Raw genomic sequence first — 22,301 nt, 5'->3', positions numbered from 1 at the left:
TATATATATATATATATATATATATATATTAACGAGGGTCCCGAATCCGGCAACATTGATGCCTTTAGGTAGCGTATGTGGGTTTATTGACCAGTTGCCTTCTCCCAAAAAGATCACGTTCTCGTGACGCCTGCGGCATGAAGGACGTTCCACGTCCGCCGCCAAGGTCTGTGAGTGGCGGCGCTGGCTAACACTCCCAGAGTTCTATTAGGACACATAAATACCCAAGAAAGTGGATGGGAAAACAGCGCCGCGGTAGCTCAATTGGTAGAGCATCGCACGCGAAATGCGTAGGTTGTGGGTTCGGTTCCCACCTGCGGCAAGTTGTTTTTCATCCACTTTAATTTTCATTAATTTATCGTTTCATTACTTTATTTATTAAGCCCAAGTAATTTCCCCTATGTTTTCCTTGGTGTCAGTGTTTGTTGGCTTCTTATGATATGACTATATGTATATATACATGTGTGTGTGTGTGTTGCCACAGGTATAAAATACCGTTCACAATCAGACATAAGGACAATTGAAGAGCTTATAAATGATAAACTGATTTCAATTATTTGGAGAACTATACCCATGACTGTAATGAAACAGGGGGAACAGAATGTTACCAAATGCACGTACAGTGTTGTGTTCGCTGAAGGAGAGAAGGCCGATACTGCATCATGGCGAATCGCTTTAAAGAGATGCAAACATAATAAATTGGAACAAATTCGTATATAGGCTGCATAAAAGCGACCCATTCTTATCGATGAGCTGAAGTTATCAGCCCCGTGAGTTCGCTCAGGAAATTATGTCCCATGGTCAACAGCCGCAGTTAACCTGCAACAGAATCATCCGTAACAGTCATCACAGCCATCGCTCTGTCTCCCTCGAGACTCTAATAACTGTTTTTATCCTTTATATACTCGAAAGAAAAGAATATTCGACAATTACGAATAGTTAATTTATGAATTGATTACGAATCGAATAGCTATTCGAATAGCGAAATCGTATAGCAAAATTACGAATATTCGTCGACCCTAATTGTCGTCGTCGCTGTCGTTGCTGCCTCCGCTGCTGCCACTGCTGCTCTTGTTGCTCCTCCAGGTTCTGGACCTATCTCATTTTCATTATTGTGTAATTCCCTAAATATGTAGCTACGACAGGCTACAATTAAGGAATGGCCTATTACTCGTAAAGTTCTTCGTGACAACGTTCCGTCGCCTCTTCCAACTGTGCGCCTAATTGCTGGGCTAACTCGCTCTTTACCTGAGCGGGATAACTGTCCGCCATGTCGTCGCAGTATACGGGAACGATATCGCCTCATGAATAGGCTGGCTTATTGTGTATAAACACTGGACCGCCACTCTATATACGTGTATGCGTTGTTGCAAGCTGCCCCGCACGCAAAGGCAGAATGTATTGATGAAATCATATTTCATATTTCTCCGTATGTAAGCCGGCAGCTTTCTTCCTTATCATCCTCGACAGTGAGCACGAACGTTCCTCGGAATAAAACAACATTGACGCCTTGGCAATATCGTTGATGACCGCATCAGCTGGCGGCCTGCTGTTATAGGGCTGTGTGTACGTCATCCCGGTCTCTCCAACAATAAGCGATTGCACTGACAGCTCGCAGAAAGTAGTTGGGATCAATTACCTGCCTAGAGCTTATCAATCTATAGCATTGACACGCGCACTCTACGCTTTATACATTTTTACTTTTGGTTAACGTTCCACCTCTACTTATGGATCGGCTGGAGAAAGATCATCAAGTGGCTCTTCGAGCAACACCAGGTCTTCCACGACCGGCACAATCTAATGTTTTACTTGCAGAAGCCACACAGCTACCACTGAGGCTACAAGCTGATCAAAGGATCTTGCACCCCATAGATCGCCTTCGTCAGGCCCACGGGGGCAGAAAGCTTTTTTCTGTTTCGTTTTTCTTCTCTCTCTCTCTCTCTCTCTCTCTCTCTCTCTCTCTCTCTCTCTCTATCTATCTATCTATCTATCTATCTATCTATCTATCTATCTATCTATCTATCTATCTATCTATCTATCTATCTATCTATCTATCTATTTTTTATGACTGCTGAACATACCGCTGCCGCGCATGGGGAAAATGACGTCATCCTTCCTTGAGATTGTGAATGTCGGAAAAGTCGCAACCCTTGAGCGGGAAAACAATCGCCCTTGGCTGCTCGACCGCTTAAGTGTTCCAGGTGCTCGAAAGAAAACAGCAATACTTATGCCTGGCAGGTTTGCGTCAACTGACAGAAACCCTTCTATAGAATACTCCTATTCAAATTTTACCAAGGTTTGCACATACGCTTACGTTCACTAAGGTAGTGAAATTGCTGCGTTTTATTCCGCGACCGTCTGCAGCACAGCCTTCTTCTCTTCCAATAAGATATACAGCGTCTTGAAACCGCCGAGCGTCAATCAGTATGGCGCTGAAGAATATTATCCAAAATTCGATATTGCTAGATACTGTTCTTCTAAGCGATTACCGCGGGGCTCTCAGCCTAATGGCCAGTACCAAGGCTGACTCACCTCCGGTATGTGAAGTTTTCAAGATGGTCCATTAAAGAACCTCTGAGGGAAGAGCACTGATGTTTCAGTAGCTGCCATCCCACATTGGCAACTCATAAAATGAGGCAGCTGATGTTGTGAGTTCAGCACACAACGCTGACTTCACTGATGATACCTTATGCGATTTCCACTATGCTCGACTGCTTATTCTCTGCCGCGCCACCTACAACGCTCACATCCGATGGATCTGTCGCCAATACATTTATCTAGCCGTGTTTTAACCCGCCCGTGTAAGGCCCATATTACTCAAATTACGCATAGCATGCGTGAATGTATGGCAAATTGCCTCCGCTGGCAAGGGCGTGCGCCGAGCCTTTCATGCCCAGCTTGCGCATGAACACTACAACGAAGCGCTTAAGCCCTTTCTACAGGCACTTTCTACAGACAACTTTCTACAGACAACTTTCTACAGACAACTTTTTACAGTTGTCGCCGAGTGCTGCTGAGCAAGTTCCAGCCAACTTGTTCCTTCTCAAACTGCGGTCAGTGATATTTCTGAAAGGTAGTGCTTCGTCTCAATAGGAGGCTCACAGAGCCGAGCTAGAATTCTCAGCAATGTCTGTAGTGCTCAGACTCTCTCTGTGATGTGTTATGATGTGCCTCGTCTCGTCGTTTACCGCGGAGCGGCTAACGTGGATAGAAGCGCTGAAAAAACGTCATATTCCAGTTCTTATGACTTTCCAAAAAGAAAAAAAAACGTCTATCCGTATAGACTCGTGTAGGAGGCGCGCACCCGTGTAAGTGCCGCACTACCAAATTTGCAGCCAAAATTTTGAGAAAAAAAAAAGATTTTCCATCGGAAGCGCAATCACGTTCGGTGCTCCGATGCCGCGCGCGCGCGTCGGCTAATTTTCGCGCACTACACACTTCCGCGTGTCCCTACTAGATGGCGAGAGAGAGAGAGAGAGAGAGTAAAACATCTTTATTAACAATATTTGAATGGCGAGAGCAGTGTGGGAGGAACCCTCAGTCCAGGGTCCCTAAGATGATTCCGGCGATGCTTCGAACCCGTTGTATCACAGCTCGGAGGACCTCGGGAGGTCCGTCGCGGAGGGCATCGTCCCACAGCTCTTTGTTGCGTAGGGGGTAAAGGAGAGTTGGCAAGGGAGGAAAGAGGTTTGCAGTGCACTCAATCGTGACGTGGAAGATTGTGGGCGAGCTGCCGCAGCCAGGGCAACGATCTGCATAACAGTGTGGGTAGAATTTATTGAGAGAGACAAGATTTGGAGAACTGCGTGTTGACCTCTGATGCAATGGTACTTTCGGGGATCCGGGGCGTGGAGTAGTCGCTGACTGTGCCGGCAGCACTTTGACGAAAACGTTCCGTCCCGTGTAAGGGCCGCACGTCGTCAAAGTTGTGAAGAAAAGGTGTGGCCCTTGCACCTCCAGTCTATACGGTATAGAACTCACAAGGTTATATTTTAAGAAAATGTGGGGACTGTAAGGGGCAATAGGCAGGTAAATTTTGAAGCCTGTGTGGAAATTAGGGGTTAAATTGGGGTTTCTGATAACAAAAAAATAGGATGCGCCGTAAGAACTTGATAAATGTAAATTGCTAAACCGTCATTTTCGACCCGTTTAGATACATTATATGAAACGCTTAAAATGTTACGCCACTTTCATGGGACGATAGTAAACGACAAAGATTTCATATTTACATAAAATGCCGGCCACTCTACGAATAATGCGTACTGAAAGTTTCAAGCATCTATGTTTGTTATGTGCTTTACTGCCATTATTGGATATTGCCAATTACTGGATAGTTGTCTTCTTCAAAATTTCATGCGCAATACGAGCCATGTAGTTGATTTTCCCCGGCCTCCTTGGTGAATTATGCGAGGCACGGTGTTCATATTTCGTTAAAGTAGGACGCATCTTGCGAGTGACAAATGATATATATTTATTCTGTGTAGGCTAAAAACAGTATATGTAGAAAGTTACTTATTCGAGCGTTCCAGTGTGTCATACTGCTTCATTCCACAATGTGCCTCACATGTAACTGTACGAGGCACCAACTTCAAGTTCAACAATCATAGAGGAAATCTTAAGTTCAATGTATTTCGACACTTTCACGTTTATGGCTTAACTAATGCTTTTGCAAGTGATTACTGAACCCTTGTCCTTTTCCTATTTTCATGCGTCATAAAGGGTTCGTTGTTGGTTTCAATGGTGTCCTCGGTGAACTAAACAAGGCACCTTGTTTATACTTGGCGAACATAATGGTAGCATTATGAGTAAAGCGTAAGCAAATTAATTGGGGCCTTTGAAATAAATTACGTATTCAAGCGCTCCCGAGCGTTATGAGTATTTTAAGAGCGGCGCGAAATTGAGCACTCTGCCCTGACTTAACTACAAAAGCCACAAAAATCAAACTTAGCAAAATGGGGCTGAGCACTGTCAAATTTGGGTGCGAAATTAAATGTGTGTGGGTCAAATACAGCTTTTGCAAAAGAATCCTTATTCGAGTGTTAGGAAGTGTCCCGTGACCGTTTTCAGCTAAGTTTCCCAGACTTCCGAGAGAAGTGCGTTACACAAACTTTAGATTCAATACGAACGGGGGCCATTTTAAGTGCAATGTGTTGTGAAATCCGAATGTTTCTGGCTTAATTATGAGTGTTACAAATAATTATTTTACAATCGTTCTTTCCCGGTATTTTTATTTCTTCATGCTTTATATTACCTTCTCCCGGTGTCCTCGGTAACTGGTGAATGCAAAGGCCAGGTAATGAATTATAAGCAGATAAACTTTAAAGCGAGTGGGTTAATTAATTGCGGACTTTGCAATAAATTGCGTAAGCGTGCGCTCTGGAACTTTATGGGTGTGTTTTACGAGCGGCGCAAAGTTTAGCTCGTTGCCCTGACAAACTACAAACGCCGCCAAACTCCACCTTAGCGAAAATTAGGGGAAGGCTATCAGCAAACCTCTGTGCGATGTTAAATGCCTGTGGGTGCCTTTAGAAAAAAAGTTCCCAATCAATTGTTCAAAAGTGCCGCGCAGCCGTATTCAGCTATGTTTGCCGATGTCCCGAGATACGTTGCGACCAAGTTTATATTTTGTGGGAATGCGAGTCATGTTAATTGCTTTTGTGTGGCGAAACTTTAGCGTTCCTGACTTAATTGGAAGTGTAGCAAGTAATTACTGAACCATCGTTTCTTTTTCTGTTTCTCTTATCTCTCCTTTTTTATGCGTTATACGACGTTCGTAGTAGGTATCCCCAGTTCCCTTGGTGAAGTAAAAAGGGCACCTTGTTTACATTTGTTTAAATTTAGAAGCAGGCTACGGGTGCTGTGTAAGCGAATTTCCAAGCGTGCATGTGGCCTAATACATCATACATAATATATTACGTACGAAAGCGATACGTAACGTTGTATCTGTTTTTTACGAACAACGTAAAATTTATCCCGCTGCCCTAGATCAAATTTGGCTTCTGAGATCAAATTTAGCAAAATGGGGGGGGGGGCAGGAATTTGATTGGCCAAGCAGATTTCACGCTCTATTGCCTTCGAATATCGTGCTTTTCTAACGGAAAAAGTTTCGTCACTGCGGGATCATTGCCCGGAAACTTTCTCACTAATGCAATACGCGAAGCAAATGTTTGAAGACTGCTCCTTTCGTTCTGTCTGCCATGCATAGCGATGTTTTCCACGTTTATACGCTGTACAATGACAGAGTGAGGAAAATATGCAATCACCCTCTTTAACAATTGCAGTGAGCGCTTTCACGAATCTCCAAGCAATGCGTGTTCTGCTTCCACGTATAGAAGACGGTGCCAGCGAAAGTGTACGCGCGCGCGTGACTTTTATTTGCACATGGTAAACGAATGGACATGCTTCGGGGTGTACGATATAGAAAGGCGTGAATCTCTTGTGCGTGCTGCACGGATATAGCGGAGTCACTGTTCGCAAATAATGAATGAGTGACGAAGATTAACAACAAGGTTTGAGTGCAGGTGATATTACAACTGTAGGGAAATTGCACGATCTGTAATGTGTTTTTGCAGTTCTTGCGCCTATTTGCTTGATGAAGGAAGAAGGTTTAGAGGAGATATCTTAGCGGGAAACGGCCCCGACAACCAAGAAAGAGGAAAATTTTCCATTATCAGCAGTCGTGCTGCCGAGTGAGTCGGGCATTAACCACTCCTCCCGATGAAGCTTCCCTCTCCCGCCCCCTTTCTTATGCAGTCCGCCTCCTGGGCACATAGTAAGCACTACACACGCATTGGTATATACCTTGGGACGGTCTAGAGGGTCTTGACAACCAACAGGCCAAAGTTATAACCAGTCTGTTATTCGCAAATGGAAAACGAGTGCGGCTTCGACGAGACGCGATTGAAAAATACCGAAACCGAAGAGCAGTCGCCCGCAGCTGCTACTGGTCGGCAGCGTCATGCCTTCGCCACTGCGGACGTGCGCTGAATCCTTTAATTGCGAATTATTCTTCTCCGAGTACAGCCACTTTTTTTAGGACGGGCGGGGTATCGTGTTGTTTCAGTATACCGGTCCCGATGATAGTGCAGCCTAAAATTACGTGCCATAGGATCGACTAGGTATGTTCCACTGGTTTTTTTTTTAGTTTCAATCTTATATCTTGTCATTACAAACATTGCGCCTTAGTTTTTAATGCGATTAGCGTTCTTAGGGTACTTCACGCTATTTCCGGCGTATGTCTATCTATCTATCTATCTATCTATCTATCTATCTATCTATCTATCTATCTATCTATCTATCTATCTATCTATCTATCTATCTATCTATCTATCTATCTATCTATCTGTTTGTTTTCTCGCCAACTTGCGTCACTGGATATGTGAGTGAGTGAGTGAATAAACTTTTATTGGGTCCAGCAAAACGCGATAAAACGCGCACCCGGTTAATCCGACGACGGGACTGACAGGTCTAGCCTGCCGGCCCGATCGCGGGCGCGCTGTACGGCCAGGATTTCGTCCTCAAAGACGGGACTTCGCAGGAGCGCGTCCCACTCTTTCTTGGTGAACTTCTTGCCGTTCAGTGAACCTCTCTGACGCCGACGTGAAGCACTTAGTATGTGCCACGAGGTACGTGACGCTCTTCAATGAATCTATTCGAGGCCGACTTGGGTAACTGAGCATGTGCCGCTGCGCATGTGGAGCACTTCGAAGACATGCTTCAAGCCAACTTGTGCTACAGGGCATATACCGGTGCTTGTGTACCACTCTTCAATGAACCTCCTGCACCCCAACTTGGGTCACTGGGTATGTCAAAGCAGGCATGTGTGGGCCAGTACATCTACAACAACTTAAGGCCGTCCAGAAGACCCATGATGATTGGGTCTCGGCCTACCAGTCCCGTCATGGGTGAAGCGATCGGCTCATCCCGGGTCCCCTCGAACGTAAGCTCTTCGGGACCTCAATAAAGTTCTTGTCATGTCATGTATGGGCCAGTGTGTATGTACAAGTGGGTATACGCCACTCTTCAATGAACCCATTTACGTACAACTAGGGCCCTATAACGTAGAACTATTCCAAACTGTTTTATTCCAATCTCCTGACGTCAAATTTACGTATGACGTCAAATTTACGTAACCACCGACGCAAGCACCGAGCGGCAACCCGCAGCCTTGTTTGAAAAGCCCAATCAAACGCGCTCCTCGTTTATAGGAGACCACATTTATTTCTTTTTTTTTTTTTTGCTTTCAGACCGAATAGCATTGCCTACATTGAGCAGATTTCCTTATCGAATTGGCCGACAAGAGGCGAAGAGCACGCTCAAGTGGAGAGGGATTCGATGAGGCCAAGCCAGAACAGTGAAAGTAGATAACCGGCTGAAGAGGGCGGTGCCGGCGGCTGTGATTGATCCGTTTCCCCTTATGCTTAGCTTGCGGTGGCTGGTCGAAAATAGCGGCGGCGTGCAACGGAACCTTAAATATAACGCCAGAACGGATCCTCAGCACAGAGTAGTCGGCAAAGTGATGTCGCATACGTGCCGAAAGGGCTCGATAACCTTATAGTGCCACGGAAAGATGCTCATTATGCGCAAATAAATCCATGCTCCGCAGCCGCTCCCAGTAGCTAGTGCCAGAGCAATCGGGGGGCAGCCATCTTCTATTCCTTTCGTAACGGGGCAGCCTCCGGCTATTCAGAAAAAAATTCAGTTTTGTTGGGCATGTTAATGCGTCTTTTACGCGTACGCGTCTTTGACGCTATGAGTTTCCATGGTTTTGTGACGTCGCGTGACAGATAGGCGAAGTGGCCGCATCCCGAAAACGTTTGATCAATGGCAGAGTAATATGGCGAAAAAGGCGTCGAATGAGAAAAAATTATTTTTCTTTCGTTCAGTCTAATCATGCATAATCAGTGTGCATACATCATATCAGATGGGACGTTTTCGCGGTTTTCGTGACGTTGCGTGAGAGACAGGCGAAGCGGGGGTGCGAGCGAGATAACTTTATTTGCCAATTCGGTGATTGAGAGGCCCGGGTCTGGGGCCGCCTAGATGGCCACTGGGAGCTGCTGCTCCCGTTCGGCCTCCGTGGCTGGCCCGAAAATTTTTTGCCCAAACTTGGAGGGCTGATTGCAGAATTGGAATAGAAAAATTTGGAATAGTTTTACGTTATAGCGCCCCTAGTTGCGCCACTGAGTATGTGCCATAAGATATATGTGCCGTTCTCCAATGAACGCCTTTTGCACCGACTTGGGCCTCTAGCTAAGGGTGACTGGATATGCACAGCTCTTCAATGAACGTCTTTAATGCAAACTTGAGTCACTCGGCATCAGCCACTGGGTAGGCGCCGCTCTTCAATGACAAAAAAATCTGCCTGCATTCCACCCTGTGAAAGTGGATGTACAGCAAAGCTGTTGCCGACGTTAGACAAGCACGACTGACGTGAGACGACGTTAGACGAGCACCACGACAACAAGAGACGTACGTCACGCACGCACGCACGCACGTGTGCGGAAGTGCAGCGTGCAAGCTCCGCCAAGCGCGAGTGCCTTATTGAACCAATTCAATTTTCAAGGTAAATTGCTTCAGAGAATTCGTAAGTGCAACTTGCACAGAAACTGCAGGCATGGTAGTTTCGGGTTGTAATTCGAATATACGAGAATAACGCCATCGTCACGTGGCGATGTCGCCTGATGATGTAATAGGATGACGTCATCACGTCAAACGTGACGTCACCCGATGACGTTTTCGCCAAGTGATGACGTCACCTAATGACGCCATGTGATGCGCGTTGGAGAAGCAGCACACTGCATGCGCTTCTTTTCACTGTCTCCGGGATCGGCCCACATTCTTGTGTGAGCACCGCACACGCGGACACGAAAATAATGCGCTGTGAAAACAATTTCAATTTCTCCGGTGCTAGGCTGAGTTGAACCCGCGTCATACACATTCAGACAATTTCGTTTGAATGTGCATTCACACACGCTTCATACGGGGACTTCACTGCGGCTATGGTAGTTGGCATGCGCGTGTGGTCAGGGCCGCGAAAGAACAGTCCGGCTGCATGCATATACACGCCTCATGCATGACGCGTTTCGGTGGTTGCAATACGGTGTGTACGGTGCATTGCCTCAATACTAATCGCACAAACCTCGGCATTCATCGTTAGAAGGGTTCTGCCGGATTTTTTATAAACGCCCTACTGAATCTCTACATAACCGTTTTTAACATAACTAAACAACATTTACATTACTCACACAAGCGTTCTATAGAAATTACGAATGCCTCGCATCACATAGACGTCAACTGCAGTTAGGGTCCGCTTCCCCCTTTTTTTTTTTTTTTTTGTCATGCAGGCATTCGACCCACCGCGGTATAGCTCAGTGGCAATGGCATTGCACTGGTGAGCATAAGGTTGCGGGTTCGATGCCGGCCACGGGGTTCGCATTCTGATGGGGGAGAATTGCAGAGGAACGCTAAGGCACGCTAAGGAATCCAGAGTGGTCGAAATTTATCCGAAGGTCCCATGCACTACGGCGTACCTCATTATCTGATCATGGTTTTGGCAGGTAAAGCCCCATAATTTATTTTGATGCAAGCCTTCTGGGCACGTAACAACGATAGGAAACGTCTTTTTAATATATTTTTTAGTTTATTTCTGTTTTAGGAATGACTCCATTGATTGATTGGTTAACTGACTGATCGCAGGAGGGCACTAGAACGCTCTGGATTCTACTGTGGCCACTCGTGGGCTCTCTATAGCGTGCACCGAAACTTTCAGGCGCTGAATTCACAAAGCTCTTCATTCGTATAATGTCTATCTGGGCTGTTCGCCATCTAGAACAACACGTCCAACGTCACCAAAGCCTGCTACTTGCTTTTACGAAAAGTTCCTTAGCGCACCAACCTTTTCTATTTTTTTTCTCTTTTTTTTTTTGTGAGTACGGACCCAGTACACAGGAGCGCTTTTGCTCTCGGCCCCGCGTTTGATCGAATGCGGTGACCGCGGCCAGGAACCACTCCCGCGACCTCGCTCGTACTCAGCGTACACGAACGGCATAGCCACCGCTGTTGGCCCGAGTTCAGTGGCAGCAAGATTAATCGGCAGACTCGGTGCAGGCGCGCGTGCAGGCGAACGCAGCGTGAGACTGGCACACTTCGGGAGTGCATGCAGGGCGGCGGTCTTTACACACATTTGCGGCGGCGCGCGCGCCTCCATAGAAAGAACGCCTTTCTTACTTCTCGAAGGTTGTTTTCTTTCGCCCCGTAACGGCACACAGACTTTAAGTTTTGCTGCTTGTGTCTTTCTATGGCATAGTGGCTATAGGTAGGTCAGGCATATTATACCTGTTATACGACGCAATATATTACTAGCTAGGAATGCACCCTTACGTACAAAGCGTCCGCTGGGGAGATACCTAAACTAATATTCAACGGTCGACGCTGTCGTGCCGCTGTAATTTGTTTTGACGAGATGTTTACCGTAACGCGGTTCGTCTGTACTTCGTGAAATTCGTGCGAACCGAAGTGCGAGGGCAAGACGAATCGCACTTGGCGTTGTTTGCGTGTTTGGCACGAAAATGGCGCGCTAGTCTTCCAATGTCTCTTCATTCCGCTCATTATTGGTTTTCTGTATTTATGCGCACTTGCGCTGTCACCTGTCAGTGAGTGAGTGAGTGAGTGAGTGAGTGAGTGAGTGAGTGAGTGAGTGAGTGAGTGAGTGAGTGAGTGAGTGAGTGAGTGAGTGAGTGAGTGAGTGAGTGAGTGAGTGAGTGAGTGAGTGAGTGAGTGAGTGAGTGAGTGAAAAAACTTTATTGTAGGTCCGACGAGGACAGTCAGTGCCTCTGTGAGCATGTGTTTGGTAGAAAGGCAGTGGGTTAAATGATGGGGTTTTACGCGCCAAAACCACAATATGATTATGAGGGACGCCGAAATGGGAGGAGGGGGGGAGGACTCCGAAATAATTTTGACCACCTGAGGTACTTTAACGAAATAGTTCTGCGGAAACCGGCAAGGTGGAGTGAGGTTATTAATAAAGGGAAAATTAGACATCCACCCGCTCGTAGCAATTACTACAAATGGTACATTACCGTGCACCTAAATCTAAGTACACGAGTGTTTTCGCACTTCGCCCTTAGTCGAAATGAGGCCGCCGTGGCCGGGATTCGATCCCGCGACGTCGTGCTCAGCAGCCCAACACCATAGCCACCAAGCAACCACGGCGGGTAAAGGCGGGCTGTTATCTCGCACTCTTTTTCAGCTGTCTTCCCAGAGCTTCGCCGCGCTCTCGTATATCCGCCGCTAGGCCAAGCGTCCGCCCTGGTCAGTGCGCGAAAGCCGCTTCAAGCACGAAGGCCCTAGTTGGCTTCCCTCACTTTCGTTCGCACGCAGCAGGTCTTCACACGTGCCGCCATTGTCAAGACGAAATTCCCATGCCGCAGCGCGCGTGTGCGACCGGAGGTGACTGGAGGCCTGCGCGGCGCGCACTGAGGCTCGCATTGTGTCCCCGTAACGTTCTAGAGTAATTTGGGTCTGGGCAGTCGAACTGTCGTCTTGACCCTCTACAACCTCGCAGCGCCGTGAATATGCGCCACAGAAGCCCGGCTGCGCACGCCAACGACAGCCGTGGCAGTTCAGGTCGCGCGCACTGTGACCCGCGGGAGCGTTTGACAAAGACGACTGGCGCATTGTTTGGCTCGAAGAAACGTAGTACTTAGCGGTAGACGCGATAAAGCGCACCGCGCACACGCTACTCGGGTATGTCCGAGCTGGTTTACGGCCCGCACTCCAGGGGGGAACGTGGCACGCATAATTGCCGCGAAAGGCCGCACTCGGACTGGGATCAAGGAAGCGTTGTGAAACAATGAGTGGAGTTTGTGTCTCTCTGTGGGCGTCCTTGAGTCCACCGGGCGTGGCTTGTGGCGCTTGCGCGGCACGAGAGCAGCTGCTCGTGAACGCGGCGGCCAGCTGCTGTCTCCGCCTGCCTGGCCGCCAGGAGCCGCCGCCGCGAGATCCGGAAATGCGCGACGATGGCGCCGCGCAAACAGCCGTCGATTTGAACTCGGCGATTCTTTCAAATATATACGGTGCATATCGAAGGTTGAATTTAACGGGCGGTAGCGCGCAGCTTCGCGCGTGAGCTATACCTACATTTCCCTCTTACTTTTTCACGGGATCGTCTTCGGTGTGAATCTCACCACCCGAAATCAATATAGGTGTTCAGCGTTCCCCCATTCGCAAAACGGCTGTAGCACCATCATTGTGAACAAGGCTTTCTTATGGAAGCCGAACCGTCTCGTCTTTTAACAAGTTTTACTTGGTCGGTGCACGTCTTTCTTTGTCACGTAGCACTCGTATTTGCAGATACGCCCACGCCAGTCACCTCACTACGGATGGCGTGATTTCCGCACGCTGTGGCGTCTCGCCGGAGTAAATGAAATGAACGAAAAGTAACGACGACGCTGAGCCCAGTTTTATTTAGTTCTGTAATCTCAAGGCGACAGACGCTTATCGAAAAGAGTACAATAGGACTTTTGCGGGGGATCCAATCTATGTTTGCTGGTTCCCTCCCGTTCAGTGTCGCGTTGCATTGATAATGCTCGCTTAGGATGGGCCTTTCTAGCTCCCCGATTTGAATAGGATCCTTATCTAGCAGTACCAAGCGTCACACGCTATCCGCTCGCACTGCTCTCAGCGCAACGCACGGCTCGAGCACAACTGAGACCAATAGAGCGCGCTTTCCTGCAGGCGCGCGAGCACGGGCGCAGGTGCAGCTCCGTCACCCGGCGCCCTCCAAAACCCGAAACGGTTTGCCAGCGATCCGAAAACGAAAGCAGCGCATTCGGTCGACTTCCACGACGAGAAAACCACGTGGCGCCGGAGCTTTATGGATAAACGCGTGCATCAATCGCACTTTGCGGTTTCGACTCGCTCGAAAAGCGCGGCTTCGCCGACGAGAAAGCCGGCGTGCGGCTAGCCGCTGCGCGGATTTCGCGCGCCGCGCTTCGATTGACGAGAAAAGAGGAGGAAGAGGAAGGCCCGAGAAGAGCGGAGAGGGTGAGCGTGTGGGTGAGAGAGAGAGACCCCGGCGGCTGGCGAGGCGGGCTTGACGGCACTGCAGCAAGCCGCGGGTTCTGTCAAAGATGGCGGAGGGCGATGCGTCGTTCGGCGGAAATGCGGACCTCGGCGAGATCGACCTCACGTGGATGGATAAGCTGCGGAAGATGGTCTCCAGTGACGCCGAATGGGAGGCCATCATCCTGAAGAAGATGGAGGAGAAGAGGAACCGAGGTGACTTTCAATTTTCTCGACGCGGCGCGGGCCGCTTTGCCGTGGAGCTCGGGGCTCGCATCCGCGGCCTGCGCGTATTGCAGTGCGGCTGGGCGGGAAGGGATGAGTTGTATAGGGCTGCGGCAGCCCAGGTAGCGCTTTTTTTCGTGCGCTCTTACTTTAGTGAGTCGAGCATGTGTCCGCGTAGGCTGCTTGCTGCAACGAGGTGACGTGTTTTGAATGCTTGCGCTCGGTCCTGTCGGTAAAACGCGAGCTCATGACCGCAAACGTGAACGAGAGAGCGAAGAAAAAAAGAAAAATAGCCGGAGCGAAAGCAAAGCAGGCGAGTGGTCACTCCCCGTTTATCACCTGCACGACAAGGCGACCGCGTTCAAGCGACGCGAGCAAGATTTGTGGAGCAATTACATCCGATTGTGACCGCTGTCTGCTTAATAGATGCTTGATTAATGCCCTGTCGCCGCGTTTGATACCGCCTCTCAGTGCAGTAATATACGGTGCAGTCTATCGTCACAACGTCCAAATTCTAACGCTATGTGAGGCCCATTACATCGGTCCATTGCCTTGCGTGAAGTTGGAATAGCAAGGTACATTTGAACAAGTTGAATTATCACGCGCATCATCACGAGGAGCAACCATCCCCGGCAGATTTCGCTTGGAACATGCTGCTTCCGTTAGCGCATACGGTTTATTGCGCGTCTGTTAGTCGCAGGTAATTGCAATGCGTGGGCACGATGTAGCTTCTGTTTCGAAATTGTCGCAATAACCGCCATTCGATCCAGAACGCGCGACGATGCCGAATGAATAGTCGCCGGCTATAAACAAATGTCATTTTATGCCTGACGACCTTCCACTGCGCTTTGCAGCACAGTTTTAACCGATATCGGAATTACTCGGAATATGTCGAAATTCTGACGCCTCATTTTCCTGCGAGTATGTCACTGTTTCCGCTCTGAATTAAAGAAAAAAAGTTAGGAGGATGACTGGAAAGAGTCTCGCCACCTTTCATCTAGCGTAAGATGTCTTGAAGGGCCTAACAAGGTACAAATGAAAACATCTATAGTGTGCTGCTTGTATGGGTTCCCTCTGAGAAGGAATGTGCCTCGCAAGAGCACACTATGGCTGCATTGCGCTGTCGCATCACCTTGAACTTTATTATAAGGCGGTCCGAGAGAAAAGCCCTAGTTGGCCTATATCTCGTCCCGGCGGCGTTCGCGGCATGCAGCTCTTTTCTTTAGCCAACGCCCACCAACGCACGCCTGCTTCATGGGCCCATGCAGTATTCGCTGTTAGTGGTCTGTCGTGCATCCAATACATAAAACGGCGCAACAACTCGCAGTCTATCCGTTTCTCAGCTGTACGAATGTCGACAGAAAGGTTTTACCCCCCGTATATAGCCGATTCAAGGCGTAGACGTTTGCCAAAGAACGTTGATCGCTTCCGTCGTGGCATTTAAGGCTCGTATACTATATATACGTGTAGCTGCTCTAGGTATTTCTATATATGCGTACATCCCCTTTCTGTCGTCTCCCCCCCCCCTTTTTTTTTTTTTTTTTTTTGCCCCTTGAGAGACGTATAGCGTGCTGAAGCAAGTGAGCTTATACAATTTTTTTTTTCTTTTTCTCTCTCCTGAGATAAGTAAAGGTTGCAAAGAAACGCGAATCTGCGGTTCTGGTGGTGATGTGACGACGGGTGAAACGACGCTGTTACGAGTATTCATACCGCAAGGCCCCGATTTTAGCGTGAAGCGACACCGATATTGAAACATAAAGCACAAAATGGGGCGGGGAAAGCGCTGCCGCCATGCTTGCAAGATAATCTTTTCTGGCGACTGGTTTGTTTCAGCGAACGGAATCAGTGGAATGCTTCGCTTGCATCCGCCGCCTGGTCATTATCGGGCAAGGCCACGGGTTTCGGCTTACCAGCGAAGGCAGCTAGATATATGTATACGATGAACGCGCTGTCGCCGAGCTATCTTAAATCTCGACCATCTACAGGCTTCGTCTTTCTCAGATCCGTGCCTTCTGATAATAACCAACTATTGTCTACGATGCCCAAGCACTGCTGGTTTCTTTAACGATACGCGATGAGCTTCCACGCTCTTTCTGTTCCTCGCAGTGAAGGCGAGGGCGTTAACTGGAGTGGTGACACTTGATATTCAAATTCGTAGTTGTAGACTCGGTCACGACGGCATGCAGCCTCAGCTGCTTCTGCAAGCTACAAATGATGATACCATCGTTTAATGCGAGCGCTTGAAAACGCGCGCCAGTGCATGCGTAGCCTTGTGACGAAAATGGCACGTATGCAAACCGCTGACGCGGGTGCCATGCCATTCAGGTTACAGTGAACCAGTACACTCTGGCTGCAGTGAACTATAGACTGTTTTCTGACCAGGCGCACGTAGTGGTCTCACACCATTGATACGTGGAAAGCTTGTAAGGCCAGCTACTCTGACCGCGCACGTCTAACCACCTTATGCGCCGCTGAATCGGTCCTATCACTTTAATCTCAACTCGCCATTTCTCCATATTTCATACAGCACGTGCGTGGTGGTATACTCTTAGTGAGAACGCTTCATTACTATTCAATCCAGTATTACTTCGGTATCTTTTCGAGTTTATGGGATAAAAGTGTCTTCATACGACGCCTGTAGTGTGTGTATATACATTGATCAATAATAATGAACTCAAGCAACAATTATCCTACAGGACTTCGTGATAAACTTAAGCTGCTATGAGCACTTGAATTCTACGTAGTGTTTCTCCCAAAAGTGACTAACCCTGTGCATGGATTATAGAGATCAGCGCTGTCACTCTTTCTTTTTTTTTTTCCATCATTTACCTTTTCATCTTTATTTTTTTTTTTAATGTTGAGCATCAGGCGTGGAAACCTGTCTCGAAACCGTTGAATTAAGCGTCGATGCGAGGCAGAATGGAAGGGGTCATTAGAATTTAGCGGCGCGCTGCGGGTGGCTCAACAACCTCGACGCTCTCAGAATTTCGGTGGCACGACAGTCATGGCGAAGTGCGCGTCCACTGCACTGGTAGGTGGGCTGGAATGGCCACGCTACCAGTTCTAGCCACCCTAACGCTGGACTGACTAGCGTACGTGTCTGTAGTGGGCGATAAACTACGTGGTCAACACCTTCGATTGTCGTGATGTCACGTTGTCGTGATGTCAAGCCATGCTGCACTAACGCGCGCTTTGAGAGTGCATCCCTCGTTGGAATGCGACATATTTGTCGCGCGCAGGAGAGAATGTTTTACAACCTTGATTTACTGAATCGACAGCGCTGTCCGCGAGAGAAAACTAAAACGCGACAAAATTTTTGCTATTGATACGCCTTTCAGTGCACTGATCGAATCCAACTGCTCTTCTGGAACCGCGTCATGCAGCAGGCGCATGATATAAAACAAAAAGCGTGCCTGTCTAGTTGCAAACGACGGTGAAGTTTCGCAAAATGTGTGTTCGACTGATGCGACATGTAACCGAAGCGAAAAACGCGCTGTGGAAAAGTTAACGCTGCAATTATGAAAACTGTAATAACCGGCTATTTGGAATCTTTGCATGCTTGCTCAACCAGTTGAGTGGGTGTAGGTTTGGACGAGTTCCTGAGACATAACTTCGCGATACAGCTTGGCACAGAATTGGACACGAACAAATGTTTTGGTTGTAGTGCGTCCAGCATGCTTAGTTGTTAGGGGTCGTCGTGTTCCGCGGTTTATCGTTGAAGTCAACCTGTTGCTTACCGGTTGCTTCGTGTACGTTGACCTTTAAATACGTCGTTGACTCCGTCGTCATTTAAATTACAGGTGCATTATTAAACAAATAGCTAGCGTCAAGTACGGAGCAAGGCGTCAAGTCTATAATGTGGGCAGACGAGGCCTTAATTTTACAATATTTTTTTATAAAGAACGATGAACTCTCCTTGGTCATCAGATTGACGTTTTTCATAGGCAATTTGGGCCGGCAGCAATCCACGAGCATCACTTGGCTCACTCTGTCGCCCATTCTAAAATCATTAAAGACAGAATTGCAGTGTAGTGCCTATGCGACTTGCAGTCCAATCAACCATCGTGCGTCAAGCACGCTTGGCGTGGTAGCTTGTTCAGTTAAGCAGGCTAAGGATAGCCAGTTACTTTGAATTGGTGAAATTACAAGAACATGCAGGAAGCTGGCATGGAGCGAACGCCGGAAAGCGACCGACAAGGCTAGGAAATACAACGAGAAAGACATTTCGTCGACCTGGCCTGCATTCGCAGGATAGCGCGCAAGTTAGACAATGAAACCCTTGCGATGTGGGTCACAGCGCCAAGTTTCTCACAACATCAGCGCACGTGTGAGAAATGGGGCTTAGAGTTCGCCTCAGACGAGGAAAGAAAACTGGGTTCTTAGTTAGGCAGGCAGAGGATTAAATATATCGGTCGAGTTGACCGCGTTGCTATTGCTTGTCCAGTTGTGCCAACAACAATCAGTGAAATATGACTCTACATATCGAGCGTTGATTCAACGAACCCTCATTTCAGCAACCCTTACAAAATCTGAGTGCCAACACCAAGCTCGCCTATTGTGTATCGCTTAACCGAATGAAGTTCCGCCAGGGCGAACACTTTTGAGGCTAATCGAGGATGTTAGGTCAAGTGAAGCGATCGAGGCACCATTTCCAACTGAACAGATCGATAGATTGGAGATCGATAGCTTCATGCTTTAAGAATAGCCTTGGAGGCTGGGCGGGCTTGCTTGATGCTTTTTCAGGCTTGTACGTAACGAATTACATGTAATTAATTACTTGCAATCAGTAACATGTTTGCATAACTTTGTAATTGATGCATTGATTTTCTTGCTCGGTAAAATTTGTGTAATTCAATTACTTTTTTTAGCAACCAATTACATCTAACCAGTTACTTGCTTGACTGGAAAACTTTATGGAACAAAAGAGCTGGCTAGTGGGCGAAATAAGCTGCAACAAGCGACGCAGCCTTGAGCATATGAATTTGGTGGGGCTATGCAGTATGCATACAGTACAGTCACCTGGTTAGCTCAGATGGTAGAGCGGCTGCCCCGGAAAGGCGGTGATCCCGGGTTCGTGTCCCGGACCAGGACGAATGTTTCTTCAACTGCGAGGCTTTTCTGTCGAGGAAACCGTAGGGGTTTTCTTTGTAGCAATTGCTACGATTGTGCGAATGTCTCATTTTCCCGTAATTAAATACGGTATGTGATGCCCGCGGTCGTGCCACGAAGCAGCCTCGCAGATGCGCACGTTCAAATCCAGGCCGCTCGGTATTTGCTTCTTAATCTCCGCCATATGCTGGCTGATGAATTGAACAGGTGCTGCTATGACTCCATAGCTATAAGGTCCTTAGCCATAGGTATGGCCACTTCAGACGTTGATGCCAGACCAGCCACGACATATGTGTGTGTATATGTATATATATATATATATATATATATATATATATATATATATATATATATATATATATTGCATCTTTGTATTGGCCTTACATGGAGCGTCTTCACCAAGTTAACTACAAGTTAAATCGCGCACGTGCACGTCAAACTCTCAGAATATCTTAAAATGTGCGTTGTCGAGGTGATGTTAGTCCGTGCAGTTTCGTCCAAATACAAGAGAAAGGTCATTCGCCGTCTTTGCTTACGTATACCGTCGAGAGTAAAGCCGCGATGTATATCGTTGACATACAAAAGCCAAAAATCAAACTGAGCAGTCCAGATTTTTTTCTTGTGTGTGTGTGTGTGTGTGTGTGTGTGTGTGTGTGTGTGTGTGTGTGTGTGTGTGTGTGTGTGTGTGTGTGTGTGTGTGTGTGTGTGTGTGTGTGTGTGTGTGTGTGTGTGTGTGTGTGTGTGTGTGTGTGTGTGTGTGTGTGTGTGTGTGTGTGTGTGTGTGTGAGAGAGAGAGAGAGACCGACCTCTTGCGACAAGCCTCCATGTTGGAATTATTTACGACTGAATTTCGGGCTCTTCAAGCTGCGCGTTCCGCCTTCTTGTGCGGAATTCACAAAAAGTTTCGTTCATTTCCATGAACTTTTGGTAACCGACAGATCACATCCGCTATTACGTCCATTATAGCAAAGCTGGCTTGTTCTTTGGCACCGCCATAGCCATTGCGTGCCAACTGCTTTGTGTGTACACCAACCCGGTTTGACTTGCGCGAAGTTGACCGAGGGCATCCGGACGCCTCTGTTAAGCTTATTCAGTGCGCTAAGCTTATTCAGTGCGCTGATTCGTAGGAATTGGTGGGCGAATCCCGAATATATCTCATGGCCTCAACGGATAAGCCGAGCCCGAAAGTATCTCTAACTGCTGTCGGGCTGAAGATATGAAACGACAGAGAGAGCAAGGGGGCAAGGAAAACCATTTGATCTAGCTCACACTATCACATGATCCCACGGTTCACTTTGTCCACTTCCCATAAATACGGTTTGTTTGTCGTTAAATACCAGCGCGCCACGCGTTCCGTTTCTCTACATCATGCAGCGCAGTGCACCGGACAGAAGAAAAAAGATAGCGTGATGTCGAGGACTGGATTATCTCGAACTAACGGCGTCGTTCGAATAGAACGGCAACTCTCATATTAAAGCTGGACAGCATGCAGCACTAAAGAGTAGGCGCAGGGCCGTGCTTTGGCACCCCCTTGTGCGTCCAAATGTATGGAATCTGAAACGCTATTTGCTGACGTTCGCGAATGCATACCGATATTGATCTCCGCTTGCAAACGGATTTGCCTTTCGTCTATCTTTTTCGCTCCTTTTTTTTTTCTTTTCTTGCGCGCGCAGCTCGATGTGCACACTCAGTAATAATCGATGCGAGAGATGATCCGCGGAAAGGAACGGGGGCAGATCGATAGACGTTGCTGGTAACGGTTATCTCTTAAAGAGCTTATAAAAGTGCCGCGCGCCGTTTATTCCGAATGCGGGTTGCGGCGCGTACGACTTTCGAGATAAATTATGGACAAGAATTTCGCGCGAGCCTACTTGTAACGTCTCCACTTACACGGCGAACTCGCTTACAGCGAACAAATTCTACATGGAGCTTATACGTGAAGCCTAGTGCGGGACGCAGATTTGCGACGACCTGGTTAAGCTATATGTTGTGCTATGGTTATCACGGAATATGGGAATCGAATATCCGACCAAGGCGGGCAGGGAAAGAAAGCGCTGCCAACTTTCACACCCGAAGGTTATGAGCCGCGTTTAAATGAACGCGACTGTAGCGTATCGCATTTTCTAGGGCATCACGCGGTATTAACGTACGACAGTGTTTACGCATCCCCCCCTTCGTCTGAAAGAATCCGGAATCTTGTTGCCGGCGAGCGCGTTTCAGTTCAGAGAACACGCCGCCAGACGCCTCAATTTTGTTCCCCAACGCGATGCGATAAGCCAGCGTTCATTTTTTTTTTTTTTTAGGTTCACCGCGCGAGACGATTTACCGATCTCGATATACCCTCTTCAGAGCGTTAATGAGATTTTCCTTCCTATAGCGCATCACCGCTAAAAGTTCGTGGCATGCGATGCGCCACTATCGCATTCACGCAAACGCGGCTACGGAAGAGCGTGTTCGATGCGCGTTGGTTTTCCTGACCATTACTTCGGGGCTTTTTTTCGAATTTCTAGTTCGTTTACTCATCGTGCCGGGCTTTCCATGCCCGGCATGACGCACTCTTGAGTGCACTGTGCGACCGCGTGCCCTCAGCTGTCGAAATATCTTGTAACGTGTCGCATCAGCGTATATTCGGCGTGGTAGACCATACAAGCAGCGAGTATTTAAAAAATAATAATAAATTCTTCCGGCTTTCTTACGTGCCAACACTACGATCTGATTGCGATCGAGGTGCACGCCGTCGTGGGGGACTTCGAATAATTTTGACTCCGGATTCTTTAAACGTGCACCAAAATCTAAGTGCACCAGCGCTTCTTTTTGCATTTCGCTCCCGTCGAAATGCGGCCGGGTACTGAAGCCGCGACTTCGTGATTAGCAGCGCAACGCCCTATAACCGCTATAAGTCA

General features: G+C 47.9%; 1 protein-coding gene across 2 annotated transcripts in view; it reads left to right on the top strand.

The window, feature by feature from the left end:
• LOC142572276 (uncharacterized) overlaps window positions 1–22,301 on the top strand; it is a 63,740-nt gene that overhangs the window by 30,316 nt on the left and 11,123 nt on the right. The window contains exon 1 of one of the 2 annotated variants that reach the window (XM_075681259.1): window positions 13,827–14,280. The exons of the other annotated variant lie outside the window; for it this stretch is intronic. Within the exon in view, the coding sequence (XP_075537374.1) occupies window positions 14,133–14,280 (148 nt within the window). The 5' untranslated portion in view covers window positions 13,827–14,132. Of the gene's footprint in view, window positions 1–13,826; window positions 14,281–22,301 lie in introns of those variants that run through there. 2 annotated transcript variants of the gene reach the window in all.

The sequence above is a fragment of the Dermacentor variabilis genome, chromosome 2 (assembly GCF_050947875.1).
Source record: "Dermacentor variabilis isolate Ectoservices chromosome 2, ASM5094787v1, whole genome shotgun sequence".
Classification (NCBI taxonomy): domain Eukaryota; kingdom Metazoa; phylum Arthropoda; class Arachnida; order Ixodida; family Ixodidae; genus Dermacentor; species Dermacentor variabilis.
This window is presented reverse-complemented; position numbering and strand designations above follow the sequence as displayed.